The sequence below is a fragment of the Ochotona princeps genome, chromosome 12 (assembly GCF_030435755.1).
Source record: "Ochotona princeps isolate mOchPri1 chromosome 12, mOchPri1.hap1, whole genome shotgun sequence".
Taxonomy (NCBI): Eukaryota; Metazoa; Chordata; class Mammalia; order Lagomorpha; family Ochotonidae; genus Ochotona; species Ochotona princeps.
Window position 1 is genome coordinate 58,662,697 of NC_080843.1, and position 23,705 is coordinate 58,686,401.

A 23,705-nucleotide genomic window follows, 5' to 3' on the forward strand; every position below is an offset into this window, starting at 1 on the left:
CCTCTTGAGCCACCCCGGGAGGAACTGAGCCACAGGCTCCGCAATCACCTTGCTGCGCATTTACATCTGACAAACATTGTTCAAGGTCCCGTCTTTTCTAATGGTTTCATTTTCAAAAAGTTCCTTTACAGAGCACGTCAATTCCACCTGAATTTAAAACTGCCATCTAACGTACTATCTGGAGAAGACACGTTTATCAGCACAAACCCTGGGGGAAAAACAGCAAGCTGCTTTTGTTGAAAAAGGCATCCAGTCCCCTGCTATCCTCTTTCTTAGAACTGGATGAGTCTTGGTTGTTTTTATTGAGATCTTAAATATACCTGTGGATTAAAGCCTTGTGCATCCCCTAGCCTGACCTACGAAGTGGAAGCCCTGTGAGGCATTATGTAGTTCCAAACACCAGGAAGGCATAAACTCTCTCATGCAAACAAGAAAACAGAGAGGCCTACTGTGCTTAGGTTTTTAAAGATGCAGCTGCTCTGTTGATCCTATCACTTTTAAATACAAACAGCAAATACTGGACATCCCAGGAGAACTTTCCTCTGTTGACATTTCTCTTCTGCCATCTGAATTTGAAGTGGAAATCCTGAGGACTTACTTGCCTTTGTAGTCCAGTTCAAGAGCATTAGGATATACATAGGAGACATTTATATTAATCACATAAACTGTTCCCTACTGCTTCTGCCATAATGGGTCCAATGTTTAGAGAAGTCAGCTTTCGGTAACTTACAAAAATACCCATTCCTTCATTTCCAGGTTATTGCATCTCAAGGCATAAAGCAAGGGGATGACAAACATGTCCCTTGTATGTGCACCCTGCATCTCAGGCAGGGGGGACAGAGGGAACATTCACGTAAGATCTAGGTGAGCTCAGGAGAGATGAGTGGACAAGGCCATCTCCTCCTTTTACAATGAAACAAAAAATATATTCTAATTGGGGAGGTGCACACAGAAGCCCTCCCACCCACCCAGAATGACCACAGCCCTAAGCCTGGGAGACTCTTACGTAAGGCAGGAGGACCGTGTCGCTGCTGACCCCACACAGGCTGATGAGGAACTGCAGGGTGATCCTTAGGTTGTTGCTCCATTTCTCATTGTTGGCTAGCGCGTTCCAAGCATTTTCCATTTCAGGCCCCGGAACTTCATCTCCATACTGCAGCATAGCACATGACATGAAAACCGGACCAAGTGACCCAGGTGAAAAATGAAAGGGTGCACAAATGCATGATGGTAAGCAGTTCTGAGTGTCATGTCTGTCTCAGGAAAAATCCCGAGACACGGGGAAGACAGGATCAGTCATCAGGAAGATGCCATTTTCAGCAGGTGGCAAATTAAAATGTGCAAATCACACATGTATAATGGCTATCCAGGAGATTTTTTAAAATGCTAGGTTTTAAAAAAAACTGATAAAAAGCACATGCTACAACATTTGCCATCCCAACCATTTCACATGCAAAGTTCACTGGCACTAAAGACACCCACAATACTGGGCAACCACCCCAGGCAATCATTCCCACCCTGTTCCCCGGGGGGTGTGAATACTATGTTGCCCGGGTTTGCAGTACGGAGTCTTATTGAGACGGGGCATTCTCTGGTGATGTAGCCCTGCTATGCGGGGCTCTGAGCTTACCTTGGCCGTCATGTACATGAGGTTGTTGAGGACCAGCGATGTGGCTTCCGGTGAGCCCCAGCCATTCCCTTTGAGCCCCTGAGAAGCAGTCACCTCTCCTTCCCGGTCCTTGCCGTCATCCTCCGGGCTGCTGGGGCTGGAGCCAGGGAGGAGGAGCCTGCTGTCCACCAGCTCGATGTTGTGCAGCCAGGGCAGCAGGTAGGTGAGCATGGTCTGACGTCCCTTGGGGTGTGTCGTGGGGAACCGCTGGCTGACCTCTACAGAGAAGTGTAGGAATGGGGAGCCGTGTGTTATCCCAACTTGCCAGCACCTTCTTGCCAATGGAAGAGTTCTTTCCGTTTGCAGTGTGTTTGGAAACAAGCAGGTTTCTGAAACCTTAGGCCATCAAACTCTCAGACCGAGCCTTGTCCTCAAGCCTGTCGCTATATGTCTAGTGCTCGGCCTGGGAAAGGGCCACGGCACAGCGAGGACAAGCACCAGCTTGGAGGGAGTGGAGTGAGCAGGAAGGCTGTATGAGTTCAAATCCACTGCTAGTGAGGGCGGTACATTAGGGTGGACAAAACAGGGCACTTGGAGCCAAAAGGGCAAGTGTGTGGATCCATGTGTGTCACACACTGCTGCAAGGACTATGGGCTCCTCGGAATTCTTGTCTAAAATGGGTTCCCCGGGGTCTCCCAGGGGGTTCATGTGAGGACTATGCTGCATAAAAACAGGGGCAGAAATGTGGCACAGCAGTCCAGGTGCTCCCTGGGGTGCCTGTATCCTGAAGGTTTGAGTTCTGGTTCTGCTTTCACAGCTTAAGCCCTTGGGACCCTGCTTCTCATGGAGAAGACTCGGGCTGAGTTCTGAGCTCCTGACCGCAGCCTGGAGTAAACCAGTGGATGGAAGATCTCTGTCTGGGTCTTTCTCTGCAGCTTTGCCTTTCACGTAAAAATAAATCATGCATGCACAAATAAAAATTTTTACTAAAGCCATAACCATACTGTGGATAGCGCACTCTCAGCAGGTTGTCAGTGTGGTTAGGATTACACTGGAGATGGTTATTATCTTTTCACTAATCCAGTGATGAAACAAGCCCCGTTCTGGGCATCTACTAAAAACTGCAGGACAGGTGGAAGGTGCCTGGAAGGGCTGCCGGCCACTGCGTGCAGTAAGCAGATCCAAAGGGGAGCGTCCCTCCTGCATTTCACCATCACTTTCGCTGCGAGCACCTCTGCCCTATTTCACTGCCCTCAGCATTTCATTTTGTAATCTCATCACGGTGCCCACAGATACGGAAGCATAGCTTTGGGTGTAAGCAGTAGGCTCTGAAGTCATCTACCTCCTTGTGTCTAGAGAAGAAACTTTTGTCCTTTGGGAAATTAGAACGCTTGGTCTCACACACTTGTTATTATCTAGAGTGGCACGTCCCCTCACTGGGGGTGCTCATGGCTAACAAACAACCGAAACACCAATTTTGAGTGTCAAAATTACACTCAAATAACCCGTTGAACCCCTCCTCCAAAGTAGTTTATTTAATTTGGCCCTTTTCTTAAAATGAAAGTCAGAATTAAGTTTATTTGGAAGAAAAAAAGAATATTTTGATGTTCTTTATAATAATCAGAAAGAACTAAGCTGTTAGGTCTTATACAGAACATTTCAAAATTAACTTGATTGCTTAAGCATATGGCTGTCAAGATTGATGTTATAGAGGCAATGATGTATTCTCAGACCCTTATGAATTTAGAAACTTTGTTATTCCAAGATTTGGGGCATTTTTCTAGGGGCAACTCTCTGTTGCCCCTGGAAGGCTCAGGGGAATGAGCAAACAGTACATGAAGGAAACAAGTTACGATGACAATTTTGGGGAAAGTGAATGTATGACAAATGACACCGTTTTTAAACTGGTGTAAGAATCTGTAGGTTTTCTTTTGTAGCAGTGGTCACCTTCTAATGCAAGGACATATTTGGGTTATCACTGCTTACATGTTCTGACACCTTGTCTCTCAGATGCGAGACCAGAAAGGGTTAAGGATGTCTCTTTGCGACATCACCCTAAGCATCTCCAAGCAAATTGATTACAGAGGCATTCTGGAAGTGAAAAAAGGAAACGCCAATGCCAGGGACATGTGAGCAACCCCCCTGCTGGTGTCTTCAGAAACAAAGAAAATGTATGCTTGGTGTCAGTGGGCTGCCGGATGCACCTGCTGCCTCCTTTGAGTGGGACCTGAATAACTTATCTCGTTGCTTAGGGTAATCAGGTCACCCGAAATGATACGCCATTAAAAAAAAAAAAAAACACCACAGGGCTTAGAAGAGTAAAGGACATAAAAAGCAACAGGCGTGAATCCACTAAAACCACTTAATTTTTCCTTGCTATTTTGAAAAGGAATTACTCATAAGTCAAAATGCCCAAAAGGTAAATTCATAGAGTGTAGGCTGAAGTTGCTTGTAGCTTATCACTCGAGTTTCTTATCTTGTTAAACATGCCAGGTTATCTCCTCTCTCCCACTTGATGGGCATCTCCCATCTCCAGGAGTCTCCTTGTTCCTGTCTCACTCAATGCAATCCAACTTCTGCTACCTCCTACCAGAGAAAAACCCACATTCACCAATGAACTGTGAGATCCAGACGGTCATCGTTACACAATTCCTGGAAGGTAATGTCTGTTGAAGATGTGGAATGCTCATTCTCTCACTCTTCTCTGGGTTTTTAGGAAACCCACCTCCTGGCTGGTCTCTTTCCTCTCTGAATATGATTTCTTCCCCTTTCAGAACCCTTAGCTGTTCCTTGGTATAGCTGGTAAGTGCTAAGTATTAGGGTCAGTGTTGTGGTATAACAGGTAAAGCCAAAACCTGCACTGCTGGCATGCCACATGTGTGCCAGTTCATGTCCTAGCTACTTTACTTCCAATCCAGTTCCCTGCTGATAGCCTGGGTAAGGCAGCAGAGGATGGCCTAAGTGTTTGGGCTCCCACCAATGTGGGAAACCCAGGAGCTCCTGGTTTCTGCCTGGCCCAGCCTGGCCCATTTTGATCAGCTGGGGAGTGAACTAGTGGATCAAAGCTCTCTCTCTTTCCCACCTCTCTCTGTATCTCTGGCCTTCTCCCTTCCCCCCACCCCCAAAGAGCTTAGTGTGGAGTACAGCATTCCTTCCCACTGTGCTCTCTCTGTTCCGGATCTCCCTGGGTTCTTGGCTCTGTACCTTCCTGTTGTCGAGGAGCAGTGGTGTCGGCTTTCTCTCAAGTCCTGGCCAGTTTAGACTCGGGGATGTCTAGTAGAAGTTCCCACGCAACACCTCCCACTGCACATACAAGGTCTGTGTCCCCCTAAACCCTCTCCTCTCACTGTGCTGACTCTCTGGGTGAGTGTTCACCACCAGCCCCACCCAGATATCACACCAGGCCCTCTCTTCAGTGCGCAGCCCAGCAGCTTTTGACTCTTGTCCATTTAGCATCTTCCTCCTTGGATCACTGACAGTTTGTTTTCAGTTTTTAAAGATTTATTTTATTTTTATTGGAAAGTCAGAAATACAGAGAGGAAGATCCTCCATCCATTGATTCACTCCCCAAGCGGCTGCAATGGCCAGAGTTGTGCCAATATGAAACCAGGAGCCAGGAACCTCTTCCAGGTCTCCCACACAGGTGCAGGGTCCCAAGGCTTTGGGCCATCCCCAACTGCTTTCCTGGGGCACAAGCAGGGAGCTGGATGGCAAGCAGGGCTGTCGGGATTAGAATCACTGCCCATATGGGATCCCGGTACATTCAAGGTGAGGACTTGAGCTGCCAGGCTACCTCACTGGGCCCACTGTCATTGTTTCTTAACTGGTATCTTTTCTTTACACTGGATTTTCCTCTTTCCACTCTCTGCTGCCAAGACACATACACCCTGAAGCCAGTCTTTCCAGAAGGCAAGCTGATCTTAGGCTCACCCTCTTCTGGTTTGTAACTCACGAGTGATGTTCAAAACCCCAGCAGCAGAAAATTGCCAACCAACACATACCCTTCCAAGGCTTGTCACCTGCCTCTCCATCTGTCCATGATCATGGCTAGTTCCACCCACTCCCTACATGTTCTGTTAGCCACAATGACCTCTGATGACCCCCAGAATGCTTGGTGGTGCCACTTTCTACTTGGAAGCCAATGCCTCTGTACTTCTCTTGATCTGCAATGTCTATCAAGAATTTGTCCACCTTGAAAATCCTACTCTGCATTCAAACTAAAGCTCAGACATCAACTTCTCCGGGAAACCTTATCCTAACTCCATTACTGATTGCTTCTCGGCTTCTGTCTCTTACATGTCACATTCTTTCTACAAAAATTGCACTTTTCACACTGTATCACAGTTATCTTCATGACTAGACTATGGTCCTTTGATGAGACAGACAGTCCTATACACTCTTTCTTCTAAAGATCAAACCTCAGTTGGAGTAAATAAAAATAAATTTTATTTTCCAAAAAGCATCGATTGATTCAATAAGAAAACTTTTCTCCCTCTTCACTGTTTCAGGCAAGATGTGACTAACTGCTTAAGACAGAGAAAGTGGCTTGCAAAGAGGTGGATTTAAAGAAGATTTGAGGAGGCTACAGCTTGGGTGGGGGGATTCCCAACAAAGGGACGGCATGTGGAGCAGCAAGGATGTGAGAGGGCCCAGCATGCTGCTTAGAGGTCATGTGAGATTACTGTAGAACCCTGGAAGGATGAAAGTTAGACGACATGTTGGGAAAAAAAAATTTTTAGAGGTCTAATTCTCTAGTAATCACTATGGAGGAAGACAGTTGTACAAACAATTCTGGTTTGGCTGCTTCCTAGCTATAAGGTCTTGAGTAAGCATATTTCTATATGCTTTAAAATTATGTGTGAAAGGGGTGAGAGAGAGAATGAGAATGAATCTTCCATGTACTGGTTCACTCTCTAGAAGCGCTGGCTGGGCTGAAGCTCGGAGTCAGGAGCTTTACTTAGGTCCCCCACATGAGTGGAAGAAACCCAAACACTTAGGTCATCTTCTGCTTTTCTAGGCATATTAGCAGGGAGCTGGACTGAAAGTGGAACAGGCAGGACATGAACTGGTGTCCCCACGCGACTCTGGCAGCACAGGTGGTGGCCTTAGCCACTATACTATGGCACCAGTTTGTTGAGTAAATTCTGTAATATCTTTAAACCTCAGTTTTCACCTGTAAAATACATATGACGGTGGTAATGCTGGCGATAATTCCACACTACCACTGGGCCAGCTGCATGAATTTTGTCAGCTCATGCTGGTCCTAACATCTTCTAAGGTGGTTATCATTGCAGAGGAGGACACAGAGTTGAGGGAATCTGTGACAGGTCCAAGGTCAAACAGCCAGTGATTGTCTGGACTAGAGTTTGAACTGAGGCTACCTCACTCCACAGCCTCTGTCCTCACCACTGTGGTACAGTCCTGATGGGGCGCACGGATTGTGAGCACCTAAAACACTTGCAGAGCCTGCAGCATACTGATGCTCAATAAATGGCACCTGCTACTGCAGGCAGTTACACATAGGACAGGTAGGAAAGGACAGCAGAACTGAGAGGTTATGTGCATCTCTGGCTTTGCCCAGGAATGCAGATTGCAGCCTGAAGGAGGGATTCCAGTCAGGGCTGTCCGAGGCAAGGGTTCAATGAGGATCTGGACAAAGGCTGAGCTGAGGCCAACAGTAAAAGAATATGAATTCAAGATACCAAGATCTGCCCTGTGGCCAACAGCCACATGAGCTTAGGCAAGAAGTTAACTGAGAAATCCAATTCCTTAGGAACAGATTCTCAGCAGTTATTCATGAGGATGCTTGTAAAGATGTGCCCCAATCAAGTTCTCCACAACCCAGTAACAGCAACACGGACGCTTTGGAATAACCAACTCGCAAAAGCTACATGAGCAGGCATATATGGTTTAAGTTGGGAAATACACAAGCAAAATACATGTAGCAGAATTATTGATCTAAGCATCTTTGTACTTGTCTTATGTATGCTTATACCTAAACTGATTCAGATCACTTCTGATAAAAAAATTTTTTAAAGTTATTGTTGGTAGCCAGATTTAGCTTGGAAGCATTCGGATCTGCGAATATAGCATCAAATACTTTGTGTTTAAAATTACACCCACAGAAGAGTCACTCATGTATCTCACTGCTGACTGCTTTGTGGTACCTGAGAAAAGTGGAAGAGTGAGCTCCGGGTACATCCTGGCCAGTTCACAGGACAAAAGGGCGAGCGACACGCTGTAGAGGGGTGGCAGCGGGCCATGGGTTCCGTACAGAATGCTGCCAGGTCTTTGTTCGGCAACTTTCTTTGAATATACAAAAAGCTTTGCTTCAAGGATCTACAAAGAGGTAGGAAGACAAGAAACAGTATGAGAAAAATCAGCTGGGAGTCTGAGGAATATTTGTATTTTCAAGTCGGCAGTTACAAGATAAATGAATTCCTGTTTTAATACGGTATTTCAGGAAAAGCATTCATGAATTTGTTTAGAGATTATGAAATTCGTTTTCTGCTCTTCACATCCACAGTGATAAACACAAAAGAATAAATGTGTATCAAAAAAGGCAGCAGCAATCAGATATTATTTCCTTCTGTTGCTCAAGGGAATTTAGCCAATGAGACCGCAGTAAACATACCTGCATGAGTTGCATGGAGATTTCATAGATCTCTCTGTTGGTGTCAGAAGCCTTGAACAGAACCAGGTTCAACAGTGTCACTATGTCAAAAGGATAGTTCCTAAAAAATACACACAAGCAGCAGAGTTCGTAAGACAGCCTGGCAGGTCATCCTGATAGATCAGCACCTCCCCAAATTCTAGATGGCACCACGATCTCAGTTGCATCCCAGTGACAGTCCTAGGCCCATTTTTACCTGTGTCTTTCGCTTGGAGTCAGTGAAGGAAAGTGACTATTCTCTGCTTTTGTCTAAACTGGACTATCATGGTGCCAGTGTAAAAGAACACAAAAGTCTATCTCATGCAAATAGATTAATGAAAACCAAATACGAGTGAGAAGATAGGAGAGGAGATGTGTACACCAACAGCTCATTTGATCTATATTTTCATTGGATTCACCCAAATTCACAAAGTGCTAGATAATGATAAGGAATACAGCGCGAGGTACTAATGAGGCAGAGCTGGTGAGGCCGGGAGGAGGGGTGCAAAGGGTGGGGTAGAGTGGGAGAACAGGTAGCAGGCCCCAAGTGTCGAAGGAGTGACAACAATCCAAAAGGCAATTGATGAGGAGCTTGAATCAGGGCAGGGGTAATAGCGACCTGAGGGAGGAGGCATATCTGTAAGACACTACGGAACTAGCCAGCAGATTCGCACTAAGGGACTGGGAACACACTGAATAGATGATGCGGCCCTTTGCAGTACAACCAAATGGAATATGGAGATTGAATTTTTTTCCTTGATATTTAGGCATGACTTCTTTCCACTGTATTTCTTTACAGTAAAAAAGGGAGGATAAATCCAGAACTCCTGGTGGGAAAAACAAATGATGGTCTAGATGCAGAGGGTAGTGATAGATGTTTATTTCAGGCAATTTGCAGATAGTCTGCAGATAGTCCTGTGGCTTCTATTTTTAATTCTATTCTACATAATCATATATTATGGAACATACACATATATAATAGTACATTACATTTTCATGTTTATATGCTATTACTTAATTCTAGAAAATAACATTGCTTAAAAAGTTTTGTTCTAGCACAACAAGCCTTTAAAAAACTCATAATCTTACTATGATGATATCCCATTTACCAGCAAGTCTAGTGACAGAGAATGAGAACTGGTTACACACAACAAAAAGGCCACTTAGTATTATCATGTATTTTTTTTTTACAATACTGTTCATACATTAATATATTTTTCTTCTAAAATATCTAAGCAGTACACCAGGGCTGAAGAACCCATTAAAGACGCATCATTCAAACAGCTGGCAAGCTGTTGGTGGCTATAGGTAAATGTATAGAATGAAATGTGGATGTACTCTGTGTATTTTTCTTTTTATCATATGCTCTTTCCTACCTTGGAGGCAGTATTTTCATGTGTGTTCCTAGCTTTTTAAAAAAGCATGTAGGCATACATGTACATTTAAGTGTTTTTTCCTCAATGCACAGGATTTTAAACACAAATGTAGCTCTGCTACCTGTGTGTGGAATATCTGTGATTTCATTTTTCACTGAACTATAAGGCTTGCTTCAGTTTTCTTACTAGTTGCATAGTATTCCACAGTATGGATACACCATAAAGAACAATTCATGTTGTTGATGCTGTTGTATGCTCTCTCATTTTAAGAATGAGGTACTCAACTCATCAACTAAGGTTCTGTAGTAGACATTGCTGAGCTGAATTCTCTGAAAATAACTTCAGCCAGAGAAGTTTGCCCAAGCCGGAGTCAGGCCTGCCGCCCAGGACTAGAACCGTGGCACTAACCACGATTTTCTTTCCTCTGCTCAGTCCTGCTTCCATTACTTCTCTGTTAACGTCAGCCCCAAGGGCACTCCGCAATACATTTTCTGCAACGCAACTTCCATCTCAGAGTCTGTGTCCTGGGGAAGTCAACCTCTGACATACACTGACAATATTTAGGCTAATTTCAACTTCCCACTATCGTAGAGCAACAAACACAAATGTTCTTTCTTTAGGAAACATGCCTAGAAGAACCCTTTCAGGGCCAAAGGCTCATTTTAGCTTTGGTAGACATGGCTATGTTGTCCCTCCAAAATAGCTGTGTCTATGTGCAGTCTACAATGATTATGTCTCTGAAACTTTTACTTGAAACAAACACAGTGAAACGCTAGTGTGTCTGCTGGGTAACAGTGAAAGCCTCCACACAACAGTGGGCATGACAGCACGGCCAAGACCAGGTGCTCATTGTGTGCCAGGCGCTTCACCAATGCCTCTGGCTCCATTTCATTTACCGTAATCCCAGAGAGCTGAGGATTCTTCCAAGAGCACACAGAAGGGGTGGGGCTTATGCTCTGTTCAGGTCTGATTCCAAAGTATTCAAGGTCTAATACATGGTGTTCTCAGCCTTGCAGACAACCCAGAATAGGATGGTGGCTGCCCTATAAGCCCATCCAATCTGGCATTCTTACAAACTGCAGTATCTAGAAGCAAAATTCTCTGAGAAAGTAGAAAGGAACTCCTTCCTGAGTCCCACAGTAGCAGAGATGCCAGACCCACAGCTTTGTCTCCAGGCTCTGGGATTCAATAACATATTTATACATTAAAGTTCACTGGAAAATACTGTCGTTTCATTGGGGGCTTAAAGGCAGAAAAGGGGGAGACAAACCCTCCTGCTGATACACTTGATCAGGCACTGAGGGCATTGAATGAGGTGCAGAAGTTTGAGTGTGGAATTCATGCACAGATCCAGGAAGTGAGAGAAAACCAGACAAAGCAAGAAGAAACACTTTAAATGAACAAAACAGCATAAATATAAGGTTGTTCTTAGATGTGAACAACAGAATAAAATGTTCTAGAGGAAGGGTTAAAAAGAATTAACAGTTGTGATCATACAGGGTAACAATCAAATAGGAACCTAAATATGAAAGAGGTGAACCAAAGATACTCGGTTTCCAGGGCCCAAACCTCCACTGTGCTTTCCGGAAACACTCTAGTAGGCTGACAGGACGTGGCTCTGTCACCAGGTACAGAGTGCCACAGCGATTCATGAATCCTAATCTTGTGCCTTCCTTGCCTGGAGACGGGTGGGATTTCCTTAAGAAATGTGAGGCACTTTTAAGAATCCAACTTTACCAGGTCTGATTTATAGAAAGTTAACTTGGAGCGAAAGAACTATTCCCCCAAAACAAAGCAAACACATTCTTTAAAAACTAAAATTTTGACCTTATGTAAGATTCTAAAATATCTAATAAACACTTTAAGATTATGTTAAAGGGTAAAAACTAAAAAAAGAATTTAAAGGCGTATTTAAGTAGACGTGCAGGGAACTCTGGTGGTTAAGCCAGGGATTTCAAATGGCCTACGAAATGTACCTTTCAGCTTGATTCATATCCTTGGAGAGCCATTTGGTCTCTTTTTCAGTTTCCTTATCTGTTCCACCCTGATCTCATAGGGAGTTGAGGGGAAGTTAGTAAGAACATGCACAGAAACCAAATATTTCTTTGAACTAAAGCTATCTGGCAGGTAAGCTGTTTCCTTTCATGCAGTATTACAGTCCTGACCAACATTTAACAGCTCCTAGTCAAACACATAAACCTGTTTCATGATAACGTGTTCAAAATCAATGTTACATTTGCTACTTCATCCTCACTTCCCTAGCTCCACTCTGCCTTCCCATCTCCCAGATCATAGCATAGCCTCCTGTAGCTAACCTGTATACACATACATACACACTGCCCTAGTTCTGTAAATACACAAAAAAGAACATAGAAGATGAATTTCTTCATCATCACAGCTAATCACAAAAGTAACTGATGTAATTAAATGTAAAAATGAATGATTTCAAGCTCGGTGCAGTAGCCTACTGACTGAAGTCCTTGCCTTAAATGCCCCCGGGATCCCATATGGGTGCTGGTTCTAATCCTGGCAGCTCCACTTCCCATCCAGCTCCCTGCTCGTGGCCTGGGAAAGCAGTCGAGGACAGCCCAAAGCCTTAGGACCCTGCACCCATGTGGCAGACCTGGAGGTTGTCAGGGTTCCTGGCTTTAGATCGGCTCAGCTCCAGCCATTGCGTTCACTTGGGGGGTGAATCAATGGATGGAAGATCTTCTTCTCAGTCTCTCCTCCTCTCTATACATCTGACTTTCCAATAAAATTAAAATAAATCTTTAAAAATGAAAGATTTCTTCTAAAACTAAAGGTAAAAAATTTAAGTTGACAAGAGCACTTAACAGTGCCTAATCTTTTAAGATGACCCAGTTTTAAGAGGAATCTTTTCATAAACTAAATTCAACATGTGATCATTTTTATTTGAAAAAAGGAGGTAATTATTTTACAAGAAACATTCTTTATTGTGGAAAATGGCTTGCAGGCATTACTATACAGATAAGACATTTAAAGCATGATTCATCATGGAAATGACTCTTCAGGACCATATTTCATAAGATAAAGTGCTTAATTGCTTCTCAGATGTAAACTCACAGAGAACAAATCAAGTCAATGCTTAGAACACAAGAGTTGTTGTTCTTTAAAAAAATATTTTGAGACATAACTTCAAAGATGGCACATATTTGGAGGCCTGTCTAGACTACATGAGCCGAGAAAGAACAAATTCGGCTATAACTCAAACTCTGAATCTGCCCATGGTGAGAGGTGGCAGGAGTGTTAGCCACTGTGAGGTCCTGGGGTCCCCGGCCCGGTGTCCTTCCTGGACAAGCCACAAGCATCACAAATGTACACAGACATGCGACGTGTGTCTAAGAAGCCTAAGGGGTGACCTAGCATACCTCAAATAACCAGATCTATTTGGAGCACGGAGTGTTTTCTGAAGTAACATTTCTGTGATTAGAGAGATTACTGAGATTGGGACAATATTGCTAAATTCAAAAAGCATTCATTTTTTTCCTTAAGGAAAAATACCTAGATTCAGTAAGAGGAATGTAGTATGATATTTTATGAGATGATCATGTAATGAAACAAGTTTGATTATGATAGTTCCAGCCAAGTTCACTAGGTGAAAGACTGCTAAGAGGCAAAACTTTCATTGCTTGCATTTGTCAGAGAAAAAAGGTACAAGTTGTAGATTCTACACATATATTTTGAAATCAAGTTGTTATGGACATCATTTTTATTTTTAAAATGTTGAGATATCTGAAAATAGAAAAAAACAATCTGGAAGGAGAGGTTTTGTAACAATATTATTTTGGCAATGTCTTATGGGTATAAATAATTTAAAAATAATGCTTCTATTAGGAAACAAAATAGAACAGAAAATCAGTTTGGGTTGTATCCATCTGCTGTAGCTTTTCTGGAGATATACAGTAAAAATTCTACTACCAAGATTAGGGAAAATAAAAGCTTCAGACATAGGATGATATCTGTGACTTTTTAAAAAATAAATATTTTAAATAGAAACTTATACCTTTAAATAGCATACTCATTTTGGGTTTACTAAAAAAAAGCTGTCTTTTAAACACTGTTCTTATTAACTTAGTCCTATAACAGGTTAGAATCTAAAACAAATTCATTTTTGTTCCCTTCTTCCAGTAGTTCAAGATTGCTATTTAAAATACATTTAATTTAAAAGGAAAAATTTCAATCTATGAAAAGTCTTTTTAAAAATAAAGTTGAGCTGCATTCCCTCAATTTTCCTGCTATATAATTTTTTCTTGCCAATAGTTTATGCAACTTAGAGAATCTACATTTACCTATTCAGCATCTTTGCTATGAAATAATTTCACTCAATAAATTATAGCTTTGAATGGCTAATACATATAACCAGGTTTTTTTTTTAATATGAGAGAGTAAACAGAGCGAGAGAGAGAGAGAGAGAGAGAGAGAGAGAGGAGGGAGAGAGGAAGGGAGGGAGGGAAGGGAGGGAGGGATGAGAGGGAGGGAAGGGAGAACGAGAGAGAAAAAGAGCAGGAGAGTGAGAGATTGTGAATGTTCCCACCCATTGTTTCATTGTCAAGTGCTGGGGATGTCTGAGCTGGGCCAGCCGAAGCCAGGAGCCAGGGGTGCAGGCCAGGAACTCCATTGCTTGAGTCATCTTGTGGGTTCCTAGGGTCTACACTGAAGCTGCAGTCAAGAGCCAAAGCTGGGTATGGAATCTAACTATGCTGCTGTGGGGAGCTGGGGTTTAACTTCTAGGTCAAGTGCCTGCTCTTCTGGGGAGTGATTTTGAAAGTGTAATCTGTGGAATTTGCAGTGCTATACTTTTCGTTTCTTTTCTGAAGTTCTGGGCAAATGTGGGTTATTATGGTTAGGCTACTTCCTGAGATGGATCTGAAGACAGCTAACAGGTTTATGGCTCATGCTTATCACAAATGCTTTGAACATATTTTTCAATTCTTTGAATGTTATCTTTTAAAAAATGATTTTCAAATACATATCCAGTGTTTCACTGTGAATTCTGAGGCAATTACAGAAATGCACGCTGGGTTGGACAGTCACTCTCCTAGTTGAGAAGCTGAGAAGCCTGCATCCCATGTCAGAATGCCCGCACTCAATTCCCACTTCTGGCTCCTGAGTCCATGTTTCTTGCTAATTCAGACCCTGGCAGGTAGCTGTGGCGACTCAAGAAACTGGTCTTTGCCATCCATAAGGGAGACCTGGAATTCCTAGCTTCTAGCTTTGGCACAAGCCCAGTCTTGTCACTGCAGGCATTTGGAAGGAGTAAATCAGTCTGTTCCTTGGGGAGTGGTGGGGTAGTGGTGGTAGCATGCAATAACCATAATTCACTCCTCCAAGAAAATGAGAAAACAAGCTTAGTTGTATGCAGAATAGTTCATCTGCTGAGGACATGCATTTTGTATTTTCTCAAAACTCGCTCACATTATTGCAAAACAGATATATCATGAATTCCATTTGCTGCCGATCACTAAGATTCATACCTGCTTCCACACACAGTGGCTATGGCTTTGAAGCAGCCAGAAGCCAGCTGGTAGGAACCTGTGTAGCATCGGTCAATCGCCCAGTTGAAAAGGTTTATTTGGTCAGGATTGAGTTCCAGTAACAAGACAACAACTTCACAGCCGAGCTGATGAACCTGAACAGAGGAAGAAAATCATTGCTAGTTACGAATGTTCTACAGAAAGACACAAAGTCAAGCTTAGCCAAGATAAACTTAGTAAAATCTATTTTGGTTGACTTTAAGGCACACATTCTTTCTGAGGAGGGTGCAGTGTTACAATGGAAATCTAAAACGTACAGATTAAATTTGACTATCTAAATCTATCATATAATCGATTCATTTTCAATTTTTAAGTCTGGAAAGGTGGCAAAGACATTTTTGGCAATATTTTTTTCTTGCATTTAACATTTGCTTGAAGAACATATGTGCTTGGTAAAAAAAAAAAGCTATCCTCTTTCTACATAAAATCTTCTAAGGAAAATCAGAATATTATTAAGAGGCTCAATTAATAAATGCACTGCATGAAGCTTGAGTGCGAACCTTTTACAAAAAGAAATCCAGTCCCAAGAGACTCTTCTTGACCAGAGGTTTCCATTTGAAACGTATGCTAAGCAGAATGAAGACTGCTAGCTGATGAGACCTAAATCTCCTAGGAATACAGGATCAGAAAGGGAAGGTACAGAGTGGTCCAGGAGAAGCCTGGTGCCAGGAGGCCACACTCCCCGCCCCATTACCACGTTCTAGGAAATTCCCACTCTCCTTGTAAGCTGTACCCACTTGGAGAAGCAACAGTTCTGACCTTTTTTTTTCTTGTGGGGTTTGAGTCAAGATGGGAGATATATTTTAACTGGCTGGCCAGACATCTTCAATCGAGTTTCCTTGACGGGTTTAAGTGATGAGCAGTAAAATCAGAGCGGAATCCATCACACCCAAGGACTTAAAAATAATAGTTCCTGGGGCTGGCATGGTAACCTAGTAGCTAAAGTCCTCGCCTTGTATGCATCAGGATCCCATATGGGTGCCGGTTCGTATCCTGGCTGCTTCATTTCCCATTCAGCTGCCTGCCTGTGGCCTGGGAAAGCAGTAGGGGATGGCCCAAAGCCTTGGGACCCTGCACCCATGTGGGAGACCTGGAAGAGCTCCTGGCTCCTGGGTTTGGATTGCCTCTGCTCCAGCCATTGCTGCTGCTTGGGGAGTGAACCAGCCGATGGAAGATCTTTCTGTATCTCCTTCTCTCTGTGTATCTGCCCTTTTCCAATAAAAGTAAATAAATCTTTTTGGTTTTTAAATAACAGTTCCTTACAAGTTAGTTTGACTTGAAGGAAAATGAGCTGGTTTTTAACTGCACTTCAGAAAATCTGTGTTGGAGAATGAAATAGATACAGCATACAATTTATGAGGATATGATAAATTAACTGAATATGTCATTGTGGCCACCATCAGGTCAAAAGTCCAGATGAAGATTCAAAACAAAGTTTGACAAGACACTATAGTAGCACTAAAACAGATACTGGCATTTCTTTGATTGCTTTTTTAACTACCACCTCTAAGGGAGAACAGGTAGTCTGTGACTCCTGTATATTTCACCCAGTATGCTGTTCTCCTGTTATTTTGTGCAAATCAAAGAATTTTAATCTTTTATATGGTTGAATAATATCCTATTGTGTGTGTATCTCACACTTTTCTTTATCCATTCATCTAACGAAGGATACCCTGGTTGATTCCACAGTTCAGTTACTGTGAACAATACTGCTATAAGCATGTAGACCTAGGCATCTCTCTGATACACTGTATCTTTTTGGCATATGCCTATATATTCAGTAATGGCATTGCTGGGTATATGACAAGTCTCTTCCTAGAGTTTTTAGTAATCATACTGGCTTCTACATGGGTTGCACTAAACTACATTCCCATCGCTGATGTAAGAGAGCCCCCCCTTTGTCCACATCTTTGCCAGAACTGTGTTGGCACGTGCAGCAGAGGGCTTTGGAAGTGTCATCAGGACTGGGTTTAGTGCTCTGACTCCCTTTACCCTTTGGCCATGTGAGGGTGCAGCCAGGATAACGGCCAAGAAGCATAAGAAATAAATTCCTGTTGCTAACCCAGTTCTATGGGATTTCCTAATAGCCATCTGAATGAACCAGTTATGAATGAGCTTGAGAACCTTTTACAGTTACTGACCGTTTAAGGAACCTCTTTTATAAATTCGGTTTCTGGCTTATTTTTTTTTAACTCAGTCTGACCTTATTAATTTGTAGGGGTCTTTTCCATAGTCTAGGAAAGAACTCTTTGCTGGTTATGTGATAGCATCTCTTATTCTACGGCTGTTTTCACTACTACAGGTGTCTTTCAGGGAGTGAAAGTTAGCACTTGTTTCTTGCACATGGCCAATGATTGCTATATCCTGTTTAAGAAGTTTTACCCTAATTTCCAGGATGAAGATATTATTCTGTATTTTTTCTTCAGAAATTGTAGTATCTGAACTTAAATGATTAGGTATATACTCCACCCACAATCATTTCAGTAGGGAGTGATACAGCTATCCGCTTGACTCAACTTGTTGAAAAAACTTCCTTTTTCTATTGTCACCTATGATATGAAATAAATCTCCTTGTATGCTGGTTGGTCATTTTCTAGCTGCCTTCTATATTTTACTGACCGTATTTATCTATTCTTCAACCAATGGCACTGTGTTTTAATCACTGTAGGTTTATAATTAGTCTATTAAAACAAGTGCTTTAACTTTGCTTGTGTTTAAACTTGTCTTAGTGATGCTTGGTCCTTTGCAATTCATGTTTATCTTAAAACAAATCTCTTAGGGTGTTTGGTCAGCGGTGTTAGCAGTTAAGATGCTGCTTGGCATGTCTGCATCCTACATCCAAGTGTCTCGGTTCAAGTTCCAGCTCTACGTAAGAGTCTAGCTCTCCACTGATTTTAACTCTGATAGGCAGCAGTGAGGCTCAAGTAAGGGGTTCTATGCCACCCACGAGACCCCTCCACTGAGACCCCACCTCCCAGATTTAGCCTAGTGCTCGCCTGGGAGACTTCCACTGAGTCCACGGTTGCCAGATTTAGCCTAGTGCTCCCCTGGGAGACCTCCACTGAGTCTCCGGCTCCCAGCTTCAGCCTGGTGCTCCCCTGGGAAACCTCCATTGAATCCCCAGCTCCCAGCTTCAGCCCAGTGCTCCCCTGGGAAACCTCCATTGAGTCTCTGGCTCCCAGCTTCAGCCTGGTGCTTCCCTGGCTGCTGCAGGCATTTGGGAAGTGACCCAGGTAGTTAAACATTTCTGTCCATCTGGTTCTGTCTCTGCCTTTCAACTAAAAATGAGTAAATAAAAATTTAAAAGAAATATCTTTTTGAAGCTTGAGGTTATACTGTCTCTAAAATAGTAGAGAACTGACATCTTCACAACATTAAATCTTCAAATTCCTGAGCATGATATATTCTCCCATTTATATCTGTTAGTTTTTCTCGCTAGTGTTTATATCCTGCTATGCAGGAGAAATATAAATCAAGGTTTTTTTTTTTAAGATTTATGTATTTTTACTGAAAAGGTAGATTTACAGAGAGCAGACAGACAGATACTGTGATATTCATTCTGCTGGTTCATTCCCCAAGTGGCCACAACAGTCAATGCGAAGCCAAGAACCAGGAGCTTCTTCTGTGTCTCCCATTTGTGTCCACCATCCTCCAGTGCTTTCCCAGCTCACAAGCAGGGAGCAGGATCGGAAGTGGAGCGGCCTGGACATGAACCTGCACTTAAATGGGATCCCAGTGAATGCAAGGTGAAGATTCAGCCACTGAGCCATGGCACCAGGCCTGGTATTATATAATTATACAATTTATTCAGAAATATTTAATGTTAATTCATAACTTGAATGTTATTATATTTTATAGGATTTTTCTAATTGCTTATTCCTGCCATATTGAAATTATTTATTTATCTTCTAACTATCCACCAAACTAAACTGGATTACTAATCCCAATACTTTATCTACAGATTATTTTCGATTTCCACCTGCATAAAAGCATCCTCTGTGAGTAATGAACATTTTTTTTTCATTCCTCATATTTCTTTGTTCCTGAACCATGGAATACTTGACAGTATATTAAAGAAGTGTTGAAAGTGAGTTTCCTTGGTTAATCTAATCTCAGGGGGAACATTTTCAATACTAATTATTATTTCTTAAGATTTATTTTTATTGGAAATGCAGATATACAGAGAGAAGGAGACACATAGACACATCTGCTGGTTCACTCCCCAAGTGGCTGCAATGGCTGCAGCTGAGCTGATCCAAAGCCAGAAGCCAGGAGCCTCTTCCGGGTCTCCCAGGCAGGTACAGGGTCCCAAGGCTTTGGGCTGTCCTTGACAGCTTTCCCAGGCCACAAGCAGGGAGCTGGATGGGAAGTGGAGCTGCTGGGATTAGAACCAGCACCCATATGGGATCCTGGCACATGCAGGGTGAGTACTTTAACCACTAAGTACTGCACCAGCCTTTTAATACTAATTATTAAAAACAGTGCTTACATTGGGATTCCTAGGACATTTTTAACCAGGCTACAGATGTTCTATTTAGTTTTTCTAGGAAATGCTCTCATGAATGCAGAATTTTATCAAATACTTTTCCTGCATCTGCTAAAATTAGTTTCTTTCTGGATCAGACTTGTCATGGATTTATTAATCTTATTAGGCTTTTAACTGTTTTTTTTTTCTGATGATTACTTGATTTTATAGACACTAATATTTAGGAATTTTTATTTTTAAGTGTCACTTTATCCAATCCATTTTTCAGGAGTTTGGTATGGTATTAATATGCTATGTGGTGATTGATATTAATGGGGACTGATAGCTAGTCTTTATTTTAATGTATTTTTTTAAGTCTACACATTTCTTTCCAAGCAAGACTTTATTAAAGCTCACGGCTTGTTATTTTCATTATTCTTGATTTATATATTTTCCATTGTTACTAATTCTTTGACTCACTGGTTATCTGGAAACATTTCTTGTATGATTTATTTATTAGAGAGGATGAGAGAGAGACAGAAGGAAAGAGATCTCCTAGGCACTGGTCCACTGCCCAAGTGGCCACTACAGTCAAGGCTGAGCCAGGGCATCAAGGAGCCATCAGCTTCCTTGCGCCTCCCACATGAGTGGCAGGGGCCCAAGCAGTCTAGGTTAGCATCCACTGCCTTCCCACGTACAATCTGGGCTGCTGGTGTTGCAAGCAATGGCTTAGCCTGTTGTGCCACAGTGCTGGTCCTACAAATGTTGCTTTCAGCGATCTTATTTTTCACTACTACTTCAATGTTACTGTGAACACAGGATGAGTTTGGTCAAGACTTTACTGACAACCTAACTTATAACATGTATTAGTACATGTTACTGTGTATTTGATGCTGCATCATAGTTGTACAAACAACTTGTATAGTTTGTTTATGAAGAGATGCGTTATCCACAATGCTTTTAAAAACAATGCATGCTTGCGTAGTACTTACTCGTAAATCCTGACAGGCTAGAATGTTATCAAGCCACTTGTAGAGGTAGCCATCTGGAGAAAGGCCCACGTTGTCAAACACAGGGCCGCAACACAATACTGCTGACATGGCCTAACAATAAGACACAACAAAACATGAGAATAAAACCAAGAAAGATCTAATGATATGCAGCTGTTTTTCTAAAACATAACTGATTCGTAAGCCAGAGACTTCTTAAAGCAGTTATTCTTTCAAGATTTTAAAGACTTCAAGAGTAGAGTTAACAAAAAAGTGATTTGACTCTTTTTGTGAGTTAAAACATTGGAAGTCTATTTTTCATGGACATGTAATTTCATGACTATAACCAATCTTTAGGATGAAAGCATACTCAAAGGGAATTAACAACCACATCTAAACATATTTTTCAGTAATGATTTTGAGTAAATTGTGCTTATAGGATAAATAGCACTTTTTCAAATGTTGCCTTTTTAACGAATTTTGACTAATTTTCTGAGTTGGCAAGCTTTGAAAAATATAAAAGTATTCATGATCCTTAAGAAAAAGCAAAAAACTGAAAAATGCAGAAATTGCTTTCTACAAAGGGGAAAAGAATGAAGGAAAGGGCGATCCTGATGCATGCACATCCACCAGGTCTAACGGGCTTCCATCAGCTCCACTGCGACCAAGGCCAACTGAACCAGTTGGAGAACGCACAGAGCGGCCACACAGAGTCACACTGTTGAAGCTTTACATCAGTCCTCAAGGTGTGGAAATTTATTTCTGCCAATCACAAGAGTGAAAGGTAGGAGGCTAAAAGGGAAGCATGGCTATTGTTCGATTTCAAACTTGAATGTCACTTTGTGCTTTAGGGTGAAAGTTCCTGGGTAGAGCAACTATTAAAGGGTAAATCAGAAAAGTCATATGGTTCTTCAATCGTAGAAACATCGGAAAAGTGCGAACTTGCCAAAGTTTTGCATTGTGGAATTGGCAACAGATCTGGGATACTTGGATCTAAATATCTACAGTTATCAACGTGGATACGTCCACTTTGAAGTCCATGTGAGCGCGTGTACCTTTGTGTGTATGCCACTGGGTTCTTTTGCATGTGCACTTATATTTTATCACATGCCAGATCAATCACATTGCATTATTTATGTTAGACTTCTATTTTAGGCATGGTTGTGCATTGGAAGAAACAAAACATTGATCTGGCAAAAATAAGTGAGGAAAATGATACTTTTTTTTATGACACTTACTTTCAATGCACAATACTGATATCTTGTAATCTGATGGTTTCTGTCACTGTATCGATCCAGAGGAGTAAACATAATGCTGAAGGGTCCTGCCCACTGGCTGAACAGGATGAAAAGATGGTGCCTCAGGCTTTGCTGGGGGAAGAGAAACCTTCGGTGATGAACTAGGGAGAAAAACAAAGAGTTAGATTCTGTTATGCAGCACAGTCCATATCACTATTCCATAAAGCAGCTTCAGAGTGTGTGTAAAAAGGCGGAATTAGAGGATAAATGTACTTCGGTGCCAAAAATTTGGATTGCTTCCTTAGCAGGGGTCTTTAAAAGTATATGGATGGGCCTGGCGGTGTGGCCTAGCTGCTAAAGTCCTCGCCTTGAACGCCCTGGGATCCCATATGGGCGCCGGTTCTAATCCCAGCAGCTCCACTTCCCATCCAGCTCCCTGCTTGTGGCCTGGGAAAGCAGTCAAGGGAGGCCCAAAGCTTTGGGACCCTGCACCCGCGTGGGAGACCCGGAAGAGGCTCCTGGTTCCCGGCATCGGATCGGCGCAGCACCGGCCCATTGCGGCTCACCTGGGGAGTGAAACATCGGATGGAAGATCTTCCTCTCTGTCTCTCCTCCTCTCTGTATATCTGGCTTCCCAATAATAATAAAATCTTAAAAAAAAAAAAGTATATGGAAAGCTCACAGTAAGAAAAAAAAATCCACGGATATCACAATTTTCTACAATCAAAATAGATTCATGATTGATTCTTATTTTGCCTTGAACTTGTTTTAATTTGGAAGGCTGACATATATGCAAATGCACACACACACACACACATAAGGAAAGAGACAAAGAGAGAGAGTAAGACAGGCGGGATGAGCTCCCACCCTGTGGTTTACTCCCCAAATGTCCACATGGGGCAGAGCCCAGCCTTGGGTCAAAGCCAGGGCCAAGAACTCAATCCAGGTTTCCCATATCAATGGCAGGAACTTAGCCACTCCAGCCATCAACACCTTCTTCCAGAGTCTGCATTTAGTAGGAAGCAGAGCTGGGGATCAAAATTAGGTACTCTGAGGCACACAGGACTCAGAAGCAATGCCTTAACTGCTAGGCTCAATACCCAGGAATGTGTTGAAGTACTCCTGTGACATACTCCTAAGTTTTTTGAGCAATTCCATTCCATAGTGCTATTTTTTCTTTAGGGAATGAAGCTTATCTTAGAAACTTAAGCAGAACTTTTGAAGTCCATCTCCTGCCTCCTGCCACAGTAGTCAGTAGCAGCTACACTCGTAAGGAACACAAATAAAAAATGGAACTAATGTCACCATGCTTTAATATCTAAGAAACTGCAATACTTGCCACTTAGTTGCTGCTGATACACTAAATGTCTGCTTGACACTACTGCCTACTTTTAGGGAGAGCTAGGCTGCACAGCACAGACTGCTTCAAACAAATCCACGTCATCCGAAAACGTTGATCTAACTCTTTATTTGGGTTCCTCCAACATGAGGACTGATAAGATGTAACACACCACCAGAAGCAGAAGTATTAGTTGGGGTTGCAGCTTTTTGAAATTATACCTAAAACCCTTCAATTTCTTTTTATATCAATTGACTGGCTGTTTTGTTTTCCAAGCTTGTATCATAATGAAAATGCTTTTACATCCACTTGCTCTCTGAAAGGTAATTCTCCCAATAAAGTAATAATTAATGAAATATAACATGCAATAATCTATGTAAAATTCTATTTAGTGTGTCAGGGAGCAGCGATATTGCTGAAATTACATGCTTACAGGCTGGCACAAACACGGTGGGAAAAAATGACATTTGGGTGAATGGGCC

The 23,705-nt window shown here is 42.3% G+C and overlaps 1 protein-coding gene across 5 annotated transcripts in view; it reads right to left on the reverse strand.

The window, feature by feature from the left end:
- Positions 1-23,705, reverse strand: part of FRY (FRY microtubule binding protein) — a 440,002-nt gene that overhangs the window by 91,290 nt on the left and 325,007 nt on the right. For all 5 annotated transcript variants that reach the window (XM_058670891.1, XM_058670892.1, XM_058670888.1 and 2 more), the window contains 7 exons: positions 21,885-22,045; positions 20,650-20,760; positions 15,133-15,287; positions 8,244-8,343; positions 7,777-7,948; positions 1,631-1,887; positions 1,007-1,153 (listed from right to left, as the gene is read on the reverse strand). In XM_058670891.1, coding sequence (XP_058526874.1) covers positions 1,007-1,153; positions 1,631-1,887; positions 7,777-7,948; positions 8,244-8,343; positions 15,133-15,287; positions 20,650-20,760; positions 21,885-22,045 — 1,103 coding nt within the window. The remainder of the gene's footprint in view (positions 1-1,006; positions 1,154-1,630; positions 1,888-7,776; positions 7,949-8,243; positions 8,344-15,132; positions 15,288-20,649; positions 20,761-21,884; positions 22,046-23,705) is intronic.